This window comes from Gouania willdenowi, chromosome 14 (genome assembly GCF_900634775.1).
Source record: "Gouania willdenowi chromosome 14, fGouWil2.1, whole genome shotgun sequence".
NCBI classification, from domain to species: domain Eukaryota; kingdom Metazoa; phylum Chordata; class Actinopteri; order Blenniiformes; family Gobiesocidae; genus Gouania; species Gouania willdenowi.
In genome coordinates, this window is record NC_041057.1 from 3,463,600 (window position 1) to 3,480,757 (window position 17,158).

The window sequence follows — 17,158 nt, forward strand, 5'->3', positions numbered from 1 at the left end:
ACAAATATACACAAATATAACAGAGAAACATACCAAGCGATCACAAAAATATACAAAACTAGTCCAAAAACACCCAAGACTACATAAATGAGTAAAATGCACAAAAATAACAGAAAACTGACTACAAGAACACACAAAAATGACTCCCAATAGGAAAAATGGCCACAAAAATGTACAAAACGACAAAACTATAGGCAAAAATACAAAAAAATGACTTCAAAAACACCCAAGTTTGCAATAATGCACAAAAATGTTTAAAAAATATACAGACCGACCATAACAAAACACAAAATGACTCCCAAAACACACAGGAAAACTACAAAAAAAGCACAAAATAACGAAATATAAAACAATATACACAAAAATAAACATACCAAGCGACCACAAAAATATACAAAAACTTCTCCAAAAACACCCAAGATGACAACAAAAATGTGCAAAATGCACAAAAATAACAGAAAAAAATAACTACAAGAACTCACAAAAATTACTCCTAAAAGGCATAAAGACGACAGAAATGTGCACAACGACAAAACAATAGACAAAAATACACAAAATGACTCCAAAAACACCCAAGATTACAATAATGCACAAAAATAATAAATACATATACACAAAGCGACCATAAAAATACACAAAATAACTCCTCAAACACCCAAGAAAACAACAAAAATGCACAAAATAACTAAAAATATACAAAACGACAATAAACACAATTATAACTGCAAATTATACTAAATGACTACAAAAATGCAAACATTATTCAAAAAACACCTAAGAAAACTACAAAAATGCACAAAACGACAATAAATACACACAAAAATAACCGAAAAATATACGAAGGGACTACAAAAATACACAAAATGACTCCAAACACCAAAAACGAATTTAAAATGCACAAAGTAACTAAATATATAAAACGACAACAAATACACACAATTATAACTGCAAATTATACTAAATGACGACAAAAATACACAACATTACTCAAAAAAACCACAAAAAATATATACAGAAAAATAGAAAAATAGTAAAAAAAATTACCCCCAAAACATTTAAGACGACTACAAAAAAAAGAGAGAATAAAACAGCTTAAAATTGTATGAAATAACAAATGAAATACACAAAAGCAAACCTTTGCGATTCCCTTTATTAATGCTCTGACTGGTCATTAATCTAAACGCTGATTTTTATGGTAAAAGTTGCTTCTCTCTGGTCTATTATCTTCACTAAAACACTTTGTAATGGAAGCTTTAAAGGTATCCTGTGTGGGGTTTTTGCACTCTTTAGCCTGGGTAACAGGATGCAATAATAACACATAAACGGTTCAATCACTCAGCCATGGAGAGAACAAGTCCAGGCAGGATGTGGACTATGGGGGACTCACCTTCCTCTGCGGTGGCCTGAAGACTCCAGTCCATGAAGATGAAGATGTAGCCCAGCAGGACCAAAGTGCAGTAGATCAGCTCCATGGGTGCTTGTTTACACAGTAATCAGCATTAAAAGAAGATAAAAATATTTAAATGTAGACTTAAAAAATAAAAAAATAAACACAGCTGGGAAAGTTTAACTAATTATAATGAGGTAAAAACTTGTCCAAGTTTGTGTGTCAGCACAGCGGCTGCATTCTTCCAACATGTAGGCTCAGCGTTAATAAGCCCAGTTTTAATAAGTCCAGCTTTAATTAGCCCTTTGTGCTCCACACCACTTCCCCCAAAAAACCGCTGCCCCTCTCCGGGCACCTCTGTGCACGTCCTCCGGCCTCACGGATAATCCTCCTCCTCATCATCATCATCATCATCATTATTATCAGCTCGTGCTGCTGCTGCTGCTTCTACATCTTCATCGTCAGCAAAGTGCGCGTGGCTCCACTCCGTTCCCGGTTATCAGCTCGAGCGGCACCGGCTGCGGGAGAAGAAGATGAAAAAACCCAACGAACCCCAGCGAAGGTTTTAACGAGACAGGTTTCCTTCCGTCGGCCTCGTGTCTCACTCACGTTGGAGGATAAAAAAAAAAACATAAAATAAAAAAATGTCGTGTTTTAGTTGTGAGCGGAAAGCACGAGGAGCTGCTGGTGTTTAAACTTGTTCACTGGAGACACACACACACACACACACAGCAGTGAGGAACACAGGACGCACACTGACGAACTGCATCAAACACACACACACAGGCAAACGCAGGCCCCGCCCACTCCCGTTTCCATAACACCAGCGTCAAGCGCGCGCTGTGACATACGCTACCTGTCACGAGTCCTTTCACAATAAAGGGGAAAATCTCACCAAATCAAAATAGTATAAACCAGTGGTTCCCAAACTCTTCAGAGTCCCGTACCCCTGTAGACATTTAACCTGAAGCCAGATACCCCTTACTCCTGCACACTGAAAAAAACATAATCATGTAATGTCATATACAATGTAGCCCTACGGTGAATTTTACCTATCCTGTTGAGGAATAATATATAATATTAAGTGGCTATCCGTACTATTGCTGTATATCAATATACCGACATTCTATCCGTACGCAGTGCCCCTATTTGGCCAGATTAGGTCGCGTGACTAAGACTAAACCTAACCCTAAAAATTGTTGCGATATTGGGTTTCAACCTAACCCTAATCCTAACCCTAAAACGCTACGTACTTGTACTTCGGTAACCACGTCATTAGACACTTTCTATATAATAATAATAATAAATAGAATATTTGCATTTCCTGGAGAAAATGCAAGTGAGGATGCAGGTGTTAGCCCGCGTCACACTGCATTATCTTACCTTTTGCATTAGCATTATCTAGCATTAGCATTAGCCTAGCAGTAGCAATAACCAAGCAATAGCATTAACCTAGCATCAACATTAATATTAGCATAGCATTAACCAAACATTAACATTAGGCTAGCATTATTATTGACCTAGTATTAGCTTTAACATAGCATTATCATTTATCTAGCAATAGCTTTAACCTAACAAAAGCATTGCCATTAACCTAGCAATAACAATAACCTAGCAACAGCATTAACCTCGCATTAACATAGCAATAGAATTAGCCAAGCATTAACATTGACCTAGCATTAGCCTAGCATTAGCCTAGCAATAACAATAACCTAGCATTGGCCTAGCATCAACATTCACCATGCTTTAGCATTCACCTAGCATTAACATTAACATAGCAATATAATTAGCCTTGCATTAGCCTAACATTCACCTAGCAATAGCATTAACCTAGCATTAACAAAGCAATAGAATTAGCCTAGCATTAACATTGACCAAGCAATAACCTAGCATTAGCCTAGCAATAACAATAACCTTTCATTAACCTAGCATTAATGTTCACCGAGCATTAGCATTAACCTAGCAATTGCATTAGCCTAGCATTAACCAAGCAATAACAATAACCTAACATCAAAATTAGCCCAGCATTAGCATTCACCTAGCAATAGCATTAACTGCTCTATTTATATTATAGTTTTTAATGTTCCTCAATGCAGGAGAGGATTAGGGTCAAATTTGATGGAGAAAATTATTTTTGGGCAAATCGAGAATAAAGTCAAAATGTCAAGATTAAAGTTGAAATTTTGAGAATAAAGTTGAAATATAATGTCAAGATTAAAGTTTGAAAGATGAGATTAAAGTCAAAATTTTGAGAAAAAAATGAATAAAATACAATAACATAATACATTTTGATATAATGTCAAGATTAAAGTTCGAAAGATGAGATTAAAGTCAAAATTTTGAGAAAAAAATGAATAAAATACAATAACATTATACATTTTGAAGGTTTTCTAATGAAGTTAAATCTACGGAAGCTGACTAAGGCCAATTCTCCTTCAAAACTGGCCCTAATCTGTTTCCGTAGTTCCTCAATAGCCAGAGACGGGACTGACACTAGTAGCCAAGGAGTTTATGTTTTATTAAATTTAATTATTTGTCTGTAAACAGTCTAACTCAAAAACTAAAGGACATTTTAGTATTGCTACCACAATAAGACTGAAATAGGAAACGTGGTGAAATGTTTTTGTTTTATTTTCTTGTGCAGCCAACCTTCTTATTTTTGCTTTATGGAACATAAAAGAAACATGAATCATCTGTATTTGCTTCTTGTGGTTGAAACTTCCTGTTGATGCCTGTGGAGACAAAGGAGCTTCCGAACAGGAAAGAACGGCTGTGTGGAGCAATGCAGTAAAGCCTGGGCTTTTATTTTGGCAACAGACACTCATAATCCCTGCTGGTGTTATTCAGTGATTTACTGTCTGTCTCGCCCCATAAACAATCAAAAACTGGCACTTTTCTGTCTGCTGGAGAAACTCTGATAATGTAATAAAGACAATGCTTTCATTTGATTGTTTTTTCAATAAAATGTCTCTATTATAGCCTTTATTGTTGGACATGTATTTCATAAAGTATCAACGAGACACGAGAAACACGAGGAACACTATGTGGTGTCGAATATAAAAACTCAGTCACTTTCTCATAGTCAGCATGTTTTGAACATTTAGCTCACTTTCCTCACATTTAGATAATTTTTATTTCATTTGAGACAGAAATTCATGTAAAACAGCATATATATCATTGTTAAAAATATGCACACATGAAAATAAATCTAAATGTCAATGTTAAATGTAATTGTTAAATGTAAACCTAAGTGCAAAATCTAAAATCTAAATGTAAATCTAAATGTTAAATCCAAATATAAATGTTAAATGTAAAATCTAAATTTAAATGTTAAATCTAAATTTAAATGTTAAATCTAAATCTAAATGTCAAATCTAAATTTAAATGTTAAATGTAGATGTAAGTCTTAAATCTAAATGTAAATCTAAATGTTAAATCTAAATATTAAATCTAAATCTAAATGTTAAATGTAAATCTAAATGTTAAAGCTAAATGCTAAACTTAATTAATATGTTAAATCTAAATGTAAATGTTGAATCTAAATGTAAATTTTGGATCTCAATCTAAATGTTAAATCGGTCACCAAGTGCAAAGCTAAATGTTTAGAAATTGTACAAAGTGGGCTGGTCAGCGCCTGTCGATCACGCGGCCCCACCCACACTCCACACATCCCACCCTCCACAATCTTCTACATCCTCTGTGTTTTCGTCACTAGCAAAAGTGAGTTGACATACAGCATACTGGTACTCGCAGCGAATCTACGTCTGTTAAACTGTGTGAGGGCAGTTGTCAACACATTCCTTTGGCTGATGAGTAATTTCTAAACATTTAGCTTTACACTTGGTGACTGATTCCACATTTAGATTTAGATTTAACATTTACTTTTAGTTTTAGCATTTAGATTTAGTTTTCACATTTAGATTTAGTTTTCTCATTTAGATTTAGTTTTCTCATTTAATTTAGATTTAACATTTAGATTTAGTTTTAGCATTTAGATTTAACATTTCAATTTAGATTTAACATTTAAATTTAGATTTAACATTTAGATTTAGCATTTAGATTTAGATTTAACATTTAGATTTATTTTACATGTGTACACATTTTAAACAATGATATAGAACAATTTTACATGAATTTCTGTCTCAAATGAATGTTGGCTTTTAAAAAGTGACTGGGGTTTTCCCATTTGTTGCTCCATAGAACACAACATGCTGAGTCAAGTTTGGTGTTTACCTGTTTTTTATGATTCAACTTTCTGTAGTTTTCCCTTCGGCCCAGAAGAAGAAGTGCTTTTCCTTGCCTTGCCTGCTTAGATTAGATACTGCTTATCATGCCTTAGATCATTTGGAAGAATATTTATCCCTAACAAGTCTCTCTGAACTACTTTAATGAAGGCCTCCACATTACCAATTCATTACGCAGTGTTGCAGGCCTGCTTATTCTCTTATTTAATTCATTGATGTTTGCCTCAAGGGAAACAGAACGGCATCGCTTTTAATAAATTCTGAAGTTGAAGGCAGAATAAATGAGAGATAAGGTTAAATTTAGATCCAAATGACAAAAATGTAAATAATTTATTTGCAATTTTGAGCATTCTAACAAGGCCAAGCTAATATTTGTTCTGGCAGAGACGAGACCAGTGTTTCTTGCTCTGCCAGGGTCGGATACACGTGAGCTTGGTTTTGTTTTTGTTGTTTTTTACTTCATCAGACTGATTCAATCATGACTGAATCATTTCTAATGACTCAGAGACATCGCATCAAGGATTAAACTAGGGAATAAGTCATGCAGCTGTTTTGATTTGTAAATATAAGCTCCTCTTATGTCTAAGTTGTTCTTTCAGGGGCATGTTATTGATCTCAAGTGGGCCAAACAAAAAAAAATACAGATTTTTAAAGGAAAAAGTGTAATCATATCAATACTTTGTCCTAGTCTGCTCTTCACAGCGTAAACAATGTTTGTAGTTCACGTATAACATCCTTAACTAGAATATTAGCATTTCCTGAAAAAAATGCAAGTGAGGATGCAGGTGCTGGCCCACATTGCACTGCATTTGCTTAGTATTATAAACCTAGCGTTAGCATTAGCCAAGCATTAACATCAGCATTAGCCTAGCGTTAGCATTACTCTAGCACTAGCATTAGCCTAACGTTAGCATTATTCATGTGTAATTACAACCTGATTAAACAAAAAAGGAGGACTAGTCATTTGAAAAATGAGGCCCCCAGGGGTCCCCTGGCACCCCCATGGTACATACAGAGTAATGAGCCCCATTTATATATTGGTATGTGTCAATGATTTGGTACCACCAACTGTTGCAATATTTGACTCACAAATAAATGAGAAAACGACTTTAACGATAATTATCAAAAAAAGGCCCCTATTAGAATTGTGCGAGGCTTAATCATAATCTACATTGAATAAAACGATACGTCACACGACTATGTTCCCATAAATTTAGAAATGAAGGGCCTCGATCATCATATTAATGCATAGAGTATTCATATCAAACTGCATTCTGATCTAACGAGAACAAACAGAGGAGGAGTTATTTAAAAAATGGGGCACCTGGGGGCCCCCTGGCGCACTCGTGACATGTCCGGGGTAATGGGCCCCATTTATATATTGGTATATGCCAATGATTCTGTACCGCCAACCGTCGTAATATTTGACTCACAAATAAATGAGAAATCAACTTTTGTTTTTTTCTTTCTTTTGGGGCCCGAAATCGAAAATCGTACTCTGAGCGTTGATGCGCACACATCTATAGATTATAGCTACCACATGTCAGCCTGATCCATTCACGGATAACAGAGGAGTGATTTAAACTAGTGTACACAACAACAACAACAACAACAACAACAACAACAAAGTGAGGGCGTTTTGAGTCTGGTAGCCAGGCCTAAAAAACAACCATGGAGAACTTTGTATACTCACAACTTTTTTACATAATTCACAGCTGAGGCCTGCCTTGTCTTTTATAAACCTAGAGCAGCAGCTCATCTTAGCTTTGAACTGAGCCTTTGTATCAATATCAGAACTTTAACCGTTGTCTCCTTCTCTTCTCTCTGTCCCTGAGTCCTCCTCATGTCCCCTGGGTATTTCTGCGTAGTTCTGGATAGTTCTGGATAGTTCTGGATAGTTCTGGATAGTTCTGGATAGTTCTGGATAGTTCTGGGTAGTTCTGGGTAGTTCTGGGTATTTCTGGGTATTTCTCTTCCTGTGTCCTGTCTGTTAGAGGCAGGTTCTCCTGCATTAGCATTGTTGCTACAGGTGTTGCTAGTCGTTACGCTAACTGCTGCTGTTCCATGACAACCTTTACCTCAGGCTTAGCTTCACTTAATGGCTTTAAAAAAAACTCTAAATCTTTTTTTTTTGCCATTTTCTACCATCTCCCAAACTGACAGAGAAACATATTTTAGATGTAGCGTGGGGGCGTGGCATGACTTTCCCCTCTCTTTTTCACTCCTGCTCAGTTTTTACATTCAGTTTTGTGTTTACAATGACATTTCCTGTGATTTCAAGTCAGACAAAAACACAGCACATTTAAATCAAAACACCTAGAAGCAAATTAGGTGCTGAAAAATAAGTAAATGAATAAATGAGGAGCTGGATCCAATGAAATAAAGATCTGGCACAAATGAAGCTGTGAACACGTGTCATTATTTGAGTATTTGAAACTTGTGCTGCGGCTCTATTACATACTGTACATTGTGTTTTCTCCAACCTTATATGTCCAGTTTACCAGCGAACCGTATGTTTACTACGACACTGTGGAGTGTAAATGACTAAGGCTGTTTTTCTCACCAAAGCTGTCACTTACTGTATATACATATATATTTCTATAGATATACAGTATATATATATATATATATATATATATATATGCAGTGGATGATGAAGTGTCTTTCATCACTTACAGCTGAGAGCAGCTTCTACAGGAAATATTCATGAAACAAATGAAATCTACATAAGACGATCAGATGATCACTTTTGTCCTTTATTGCCCAAAGTTAAGGATTTATTATAACCTTTGGAGTGTGAGACACATGAACTTTAGGGATTCTAACCAGCGTTAAAGTGACACTTTGTTTAATCTTTGTTCATTTTTCAAACACTGAAACCATGTCACATACTGTACAAGAGTCTTTCTCTGTTATCGGAACATATTGATCCATGGATGATAGTACAGATAGATAATTTGTTATAATGTTTAGATAAACAGCTTTATCCTGTTTTCTAATTGTCTATATTTATATTTTGGGGTTTTTTTCTCGTCCTTTTGTGTAATTTTGGAGTCGTGTTATATATATTTTTTTGTTTTAAGTATAGTGATGTCATTTTGGGAGCTGGTTTGTGTATATTTGTTGTCATTTTGTGTTTTTACAGTTATTTTTGGAGTGATTTGGTATACTTTGGTTTTCATTTTGTATATTTTTGTTGATTTGTGTTGGTTGTTAAAAAAAAACAATATTTTGTTGTTTTGTGCATATATATAAACATATTTGTATAAATATTTCTGTTGGTTATTGGACAATTTCTGTGTAATTTTTTTGTCATTTTGTGTGTTTTTTAGTCTTTTTTGTTGTTCTTTTGTATGTTATTACCTGTTTTTTGTCGCTTTGTGTATGTTTGGTGTCATTTTGTGTTTCTAGAGTAAAAAAAAAAAAAAAAAAAAAAAAAAAAAAAAAATAGAGTAATTTTTGTGTCTTTTTGGAGTTGAATTGTGCATTTATATTGTCATTTTGCATGTTTTATTGTTTTGCATGTTTTCTTTTGTCATTTTTTGTTGTCGTTTTGTGTAGCTTTCTGTCTTTTTGTGTAATTTTGGAGTGGTGTTATATATATTTTGTTTTGACTGTTTTGTTGTCATATTGAGTTTTATACATTCATATTTGGAGTGATTTTGTGTATTTGTGTTGTAATTTTGAATGCTTATATTGATTTGTGTGCAATTTAATAATCTGTTTTGTACATATTTATACACATTTTGTGTGTTTATGTTGTTGTTTGGTGTCTCTTGGATGCTTTGTGTAAATTGGTTGTCACTATGTTTTCAGAATTATTTTTGTTGGTTTTTGGAGTTTTTTGTCATTTTGTGTGTTTTTTAGAGTCGTTTTCTATATTTTTGTTGTCATTTTGCATGTTTTTGATATTTTGTGTGTTTTTTTTTTTAGCCTTTTTTGTTGTCCATTTGTATCTTAGCGCCTGTTTTTTTGACGCTTTGTGTATATTTGGTGTCATTTTGCATGTTTTTATTATTTTGCACAATTTTTTTTGTCATTTTTGTTGTCGTTTTTTGTACCTTTCTGTCTTTTTGTATGTTTTTAGTCATGTATATTTTTTTGTTTTGGGTCTTTTTTGGTGTTATTCTCTGTGTTTTTGGAGCCAGTTTGTGTGTTTATGTTGTCGTTTTGCTTCTTATGACTCTTTTTGTGTTGTTCCCTTAATGTTTTTGGTGATGTGAGCATTACATCGACATCCATCACCATCAAATAATGCACAATTCTCCTCATACACAACTGTAATAAACACTTTAATAACCAAATGGTCTCATTAATAGTTCTTTAAAGGTTTTGTGAACTCCTGTCCGTTTTCATACAGTGACACTAAATACTAATAAAATACCTGCTGCAGCATTATTGCTTTAACATGCGTTTTGTTTAGTGGAAGTTTCACAGGTAAGACAGATATTAGCAGTATTTTTGTTGTATTTTAATTGACTCTCACATGGCCAGAGTAAAAAATAAGGCTTTTCCTCCAAAATAAACATTGTGTGATTATTATAGGGCTTTTATTCTGATGGACACTTTTAGCCTTTTGTTCATTACCAGCCAGAGACTGCACGACCAATCACTCTGCAATCACTGCTTCAGCAGGAGCTGAGCAGCAGCTGCTCTATTCAGCTTTGACTGCATAAAAAAGATGAGTTTTTATATGCAGCGACATCCATCCATCCATCCATCCATCCATCCATCCATCCATAAACTATAAACATAGGAATAGTGGCCCCCAAAGTAAACGCAGAAAAATGACTCCAAAACACACAAAATGACAGAAAAATACACAAAATCATTCCAAAAACACACATCATAACAAAAATATACAAAACAAATATCAAAATTATGCAAAAATACACAAAATGACACATGCATCCATCCATCCATCCATCCATAAACTATAAATACAGCCCCCAAATAGTGGCCCCCAAAATAAATACAAAAAACTGACTCAGAAAACACACAAAATGACAGGAAAATACGCAAAATCACACCAAAAATGCACATTACAGCAACATTACTACAGCACATTATTACAACAACAAAAATACAATAATTACAGTAAAATATGTAATAACTAAAATAAATACAATGACTTAAAATAACACAAGCACACGTGGTAAACACAAATATGCACAAACTTACTCGCAAAACACACAAAAGGACTATAAACATAAACAAAATGACAAGAAAATGAGACTTAATGACTCAAAAAAACAGAAACCAACTATAAAAACAAACAAAATGATTCTAAAAACACAATATGATCAAAAATATAAAATACACAAAATGACAGAAAATATATAACAACTAAAATATATACAATGACTTCAAACGACCACAAAAAGTACAAAATTACTAAAAAAAAACACAAAATGACACAAAATGATCAATCATTCATCCATCCATTAATAAGCTATAAACACAGCTATAGTACCCCCCAAAGTAAAGACTCATAAAACACACATAATGACAGAAAAATGCACAAAATCACTCCAAAAACACATATTACAACAGCATCAATTACTCCAAAAACTGAGTAAAAAATGACTCCAAAAACTTAATATAAACACAAATATGTACAAAGTTACTCGCAAAACACACAAAAAGACTATGAATATCTACAAAATGACACTAATTAACAAAAACCAACAATAAACACAAAAAATGAGAGAAAAAATAGGCAAAATGACACATATTACAACAACAAAACTACAAAAAAGGCAGTAAAACATGCAAAACAAAAGCCAAAAATATGCCCTAATGACTCAAAACTCAAGAGGACTACACTAATACACAAAATAAAAACATCTATTCATAAAGTATAAATACAGCCATAGTGGCCCCTAAAGTAAACGCAGAAAAATGACTCTGAAAACACACAAAATGACAGAAAAATGCACAAAATGACTCCAAAAACTCAATATAAACACAAATATGCACAAAGTTACGTGAAAAACACACAAAAAGACTATGAATGTATATAAAATGACAACAAAATGACACTTAGTGTATGAAACCAACAATAAACACACACAAAATGCTAGAAAAAATATTCAAAATGATAAAAGAAAATATTCAAAATGAGTCTAAATACCATGATTTAACCACAAAAGGTAAAAAAATGACTCAAAAACACACAAGCGGACTACAAAAACACAGAAAATGACACACGCATCCATCCATAAACTAGAAATACAGTAAGAATCTAATATTAGACGATAATAATCCTCACAGCTTGCACATTTATTTCACTACAGAAGGAACACATTGGCGTTTACCTTTGCCAGGCGTCTCTGGCACAGAAAAACTAAATCTGTGATCTTTACTCATTACAAAAATCACCTAACAGACATTTACCACGACTCAGCATCCATGCTGTTCTTACACCACACAGACTCTCACCATTCGCTCCTTTTCTATCAGCATATTTTCTACAACCCATTTGTGATTTCAAATGTATTTTTAGAAAAGCAGACGACCTCAAACGCCGGCGTCCTAATTCTGGGATCCTATTGAGCAGCGAGCACTTGATCAGGTGACATTTTAAGCTCTTATGGGTTAAGCTTTGCTTTTTGCAGATGCAGACGACGTCATTTTTCTTCTGCTGCCAAAACCTTTATTCCAGGCAAAACAGAAATATGTATATTTGACCTTAAATCCAAGATGGCTTCATGCTATTCAAAGATGTTTTTAGTTTTTATATGCAACATATCGGGGTGGTTGATTGTGGGGCTACGTTGTGATGTTTCAGGGAACAAAGCAAAGCAGCTGCTGTGGCACATTTAGCCACAGGAGCAGCTTTTATCACCATCTATAAATTTCAGATGGCGGCTGTTTACGCAGCAGCAGGAGGCGGCGTCTTAATGGGAACTCCTGCACTGCAACCTGCCAAAGCCTTGATCTGAGCACAAATCATCTGATCTTTATCCTGTCTGCTGCATCAATACGGAAACAGAGACATTTTGAACCCATGATGAACCTCAGACGCTGCAGATTGATTCAAAACATTACAGAGGGACATAATAAAGACGTATCTGTGATTTAAAGGTGCGGGCGACGACCCCATCACCTTTTAACACAGATAAAGACAGAATGAAGGCCTCACTGATCAATAAATCAAAGGTATTTGTTCTGCAAAATGGAAGAATTTACTGGAAAAACACAAATGCTCATGTGACGTGAACATCAGATAAGTTTCATGCATTGCATTGTGGGATTCAAAGATGGCGCAGAACGTAAAAGTTCAAACGGGTAGTATTAAAAAATAAATCACTTTTTGAGGAATTTTTGTCGAGTAATTTGAGAACAATTGCAGGAATTCGGAAAAATTGAGACTTCTTTCAACAATTTGAAAGAACTGTGAGTCGTGAGAATATTGCGGAATTTCAGTTAATTTGTGTATTTGGAGGGATTGAGATACTGTATGTACAACTGGATTATTTGGTCATTTACAACAGTGGTTCTCAACCTTTTCAGCCCCGCGACCCACCAAAATAAAGGTCCCAGAGAGCGGGACCCCCACTGGAGCTGAAGGTGGTTGAACACTGAAGAACAGTCATGTGGAGACAGGACCATCTATAAGGGGGGATAAAGGGGAGAGATTATTGGGGTCCATCCATAAAGACTGAAATGATGGTCCTTTGTTCTATGAATCTGTGATAACCACATTTATTTATTCATCTGAATAATATCCACTGTTATCCAGGAACGATTATTATTATTATAGTCATCTTAAAGATGGAAATCAATGTTTTAATCAGAAATAAAATGGGTTAAAAGTGGCCAAAAATGGTGAAATGAGATTTTAAAAACCACAGAAATTGGTTAAAAGTTGTAAAATGTGGGTAATGGAATTTAAAAATGTAGAAAAAAGGGGTTGAAACTGGTAATGGGCATTAGAAAATCATGAATGTGGTTAAATTGGCAAAAAAATATACATAAAATGTAGTGAAAAGAGGTTAAAAGTGATAATAATGCGTCAACGTATGTGACATTGGGTGGAAAAGCGGTGGAAAGTGTCTTGAAAGTGGGGAAAAATGTTAAGGAAGGCAATAAAATTTCAGAAGGAAGTGGCAGAAATGGGTGAAATGTAGCAAAAATGCATTAAAAAGAGCAAAAATATGGCAAGAAAAAGTGACGAAAACAGATTAAATAATGGCAAGGCATCTGGTGACCCCTTACTGTGTCTCGGGGCCCCAAATGGGGCCCTGACCCCAAGGTTGAGAACCCATGTTTTACACAATGATTCATGTTTTCTCTGTAATTTTTCTCTTTCTCTTGCAGGGCCACATTGGATGCTGTAATGGGTCGGATTTGGCCCACGGGCCTTGAATTGGACACGTGGTTATGGTGTTTACTATGATATGATGTCACTCAGTAATAAATTAAATTACGTTTGTATTTTAATGATTTAGCAGAACTTTAAGGAGGAACACTGGCCTCAGTAGTGGATGGGAACAACTTAAAGATGAAATACATGCAGGTACAGTTTAAAAAAAATGTTCAAAGGTGACCTTATTGAATTGTACATATAATATCTTGACTTTTTGTTTTTTAGAAGTAAGTAAGCAAAGGTAAAGTCAAACCACTGCTGCTTATAATCCCAGACTTCTCGTTGAATATGGTGTTTTTCTTGCATTAAGGAGAAGAATTCTCGATTTCCTTTTACAGAAACCGATCAATTCCCAAAGCTTTGGGAAAACAACACATTTATCGCCTGTTCTTTGGTCTGGACCTTAACAGACCAACATGGCATGACTTATTGTTTTTCTCTTTGGAACGATTGGAAACAGCTAAAAGCATCGTCACCCTGCCTGCACTACAACACGCTTTAAGTGTAAAAAAAAAGTGTATGAGGCGCCGATTTAAAGTCACGCACGCTAAAATAAAAAAAAAACACAAAGCTCGTTTAAAAAACATATGGGAATTTTTTTTAATGCTACTTTTAATCAGATTTACAGTAATATTTACTTTTCTCATCAAAATGTAATGTCAATGTTAAATCTAAATATTGAATCAAAATCTAAATGTTGAATCTAAATCTGTATGTTAAATATCAAATCAAAATCTAAATGTTAAATCTAAACCTATTTGTTAAATCCATCCATCCATCCATTTTCAGACCCGCTTGTTCCTGTTTTTCAGGGTCGCAGTATATGTTAAATCTAAATGTTAATCGTAAATCTTAAACGTTAAATCTAAATCCAAAAGTTAAATTTACATTTAAACATAAATCGAAATGTTAAATCTAAACCTATATGTTAAATCCATCCATCCATCCATTTTCAGACCCGCTTGTTCCTGTTTTCAGGGTTGAGGGGTCTATATGTTAAATCTAAAATCTAAATCTAAATGTTAAATTTAACTGGAAAATCTAAATCTAAATGTTAAATCTAAATCTATATGCTAAATGTTAAATCTAAATAGTAAATCTAAATGTAAACATTAAATGTAATTCTTGATTCTTAAATGTTAAATATAAATGCTAAATGTTAAATCTAAATGTTAATTCTAAATATAAATGCTAAACCTAAATGTTAATCGTAAATCTTAAATTTTAAATCTAAATCTAAAAGTTTAATTTAAATCTAAATGTAAATTGAAATGTTAAATCTAAATTTAAATCTTAAATCTAAAACTAAATTTCACGGGTGAAACTAAATATTTAATAATAAGAAAATTCACCAAAAGTACCAAAATAAGGTAATTTAACCTTTAGATTTAATGTTTAACATTTACATTTCACAAATATTGCCGTAAAATTGGTCAAATAAAACAAAAAACAATTCAGATAAGATTTTTAAACAAGATTTGTTGCTCAATGTTGCTAAAAGTTGCTATCTATTTTAGGAGGTGAAACTTTTACAACCGGCGCCCCCTAGAGGTGAAGCTTTTGCACATCTGGATAATTCAGATTTGAATAAGAATTCCTTCAATAAGGATAAGGATTTTATTCTTCGTCGTCAATGTTTTATGAATTTCACGGCAGTTTAGGTGTCAAAATCAAAGATTTTCTAGAGAAGAACCATGTGTGAGGCATCCGTCTCACTCCTCAGGCCAACTGTGCATTCCTCCAGCCCTGGTGCAGGGAGGATAACAAAGTATGGATGGGAGGAGCCCAGAGAAGAACCAGTCTGAGCAGTGTGTTGGTTCGAATCCCGTTTATGACCTCGATGGATGGCTGATTCTGCCACTGCAGGTTGATGTAACACAGCAGGGAGTTCAAAGAAATGAATAATATCACACAAGAAGTGATAGAAGTCAGTCATTGACTGACAAAGAGCCGGTGGAAACAGACGATAAGTCGACTGACACTGACGAGCAGTCATTTAAACCCTTAACATGGGAAACTAACGGCATGCAGGCCACATGTGGCCCTTGGGATAAATACGTGTGGCTCCCAAAGTAAATGCACAAAATGACACCGAAAACACTCAAAATGAGAGAGAAATACAAAAATGACAACAAAAATTTACTCCAAAAACACACAAAATAGGAAAGAAATACACAAAAGAACCATAAAAAGAACTCAGAATGTACAAAATGACAGATAAATACTAACAGGACAAAAGAAAAACTCCAAAAAACAAATTGAAACCAAAAATGACTCCAAAACACACAAAATAACAATAGGTTCCTACGGCCAGTATGGCCTTAATAACATAAAAATACACAAAGAGAAAAAGAAAGGTACCTAAAAGGCAGACAAAAAATAAAAAATACTCAAAAATAACTCCAAAAACCCCTAACAACACCAACAATGCAAAGAATGAGGCCAAAAACACAAAATGACAGAGAAATACAAAAATGACTACAAAACTGACTCAAAAAACACAAAATACATAAAAGGACCCCAAAAAATAAGTCCAAAAACACAAAATGAAAACAAAAATGAATCCAAAAACATTTTGAAATGACTGATAATTACACAAAGTGACACTAAAATGCATGAATTGACTCCAAACACACACGACATGACAGATAAATGCAGAAATTACCAAAAAATGACTAAAGAACACACAAAATACCAAAAAAAAAACATAAAAGGACCACAAAAATAACTCCAAACCCCCCACCAAAAAACTTGAAATGCCAAAAAAAAGCAGAAATTCAAAAATACAGAAAAAGTAAGAAAAGTACTCACAGCAACACCAAATATGCAGAAAATGACAGAAAAATACATAAATGGACTGCATATACGAAGTAATTAGTTACTGAAAAATCCTGACAGCAACAAAAATGTAGGAATTGCCTCAAAAAACACATAAAATGTAAGAAAAGTACATAAAAGGCCAACAAAAATACACAGCAATGAACACCCAAACTGACACTAAAATGCTCAAAATGGCTCTAAAAACACACAAAATGACAGAGCATTGTAAAAACAGCAACTAAAACACACAACATACAAGAGAAATACATAAAAGGACCACAAAAACAAGTGTAAAAACCCAAAAAGACACTAAATATGCACAAAATGACACAAAAA

General features: G+C 34.1%; 1 protein-coding gene across 2 annotated transcripts in view; it reads right to left on the reverse strand.

Annotated features, from left to right (window-relative positions):
- The window catches only part of LOC114475379 (ephrin type-B receptor 4-like), a 70,948-nt gene extending 68,820 nt beyond the window's left edge, over nucleotides 1–2,128 (reverse strand). For both annotated transcript variants that reach the window (XM_028466122.1, XM_028466121.1), the window contains exon 1: nucleotides 1,388–2,128. In XM_028466122.1, coding sequence (XP_028321923.1) covers nucleotides 1,388–1,472 — 85 coding nt within the window. In that variant the 5' untranslated portion in view covers nucleotides 1,473–2,128. The remainder of the gene's footprint in view (nucleotides 1–1,387) is intronic.
- Between the last annotated feature and the right edge of the window lie 15,030 nt (nucleotides 2,129–17,158).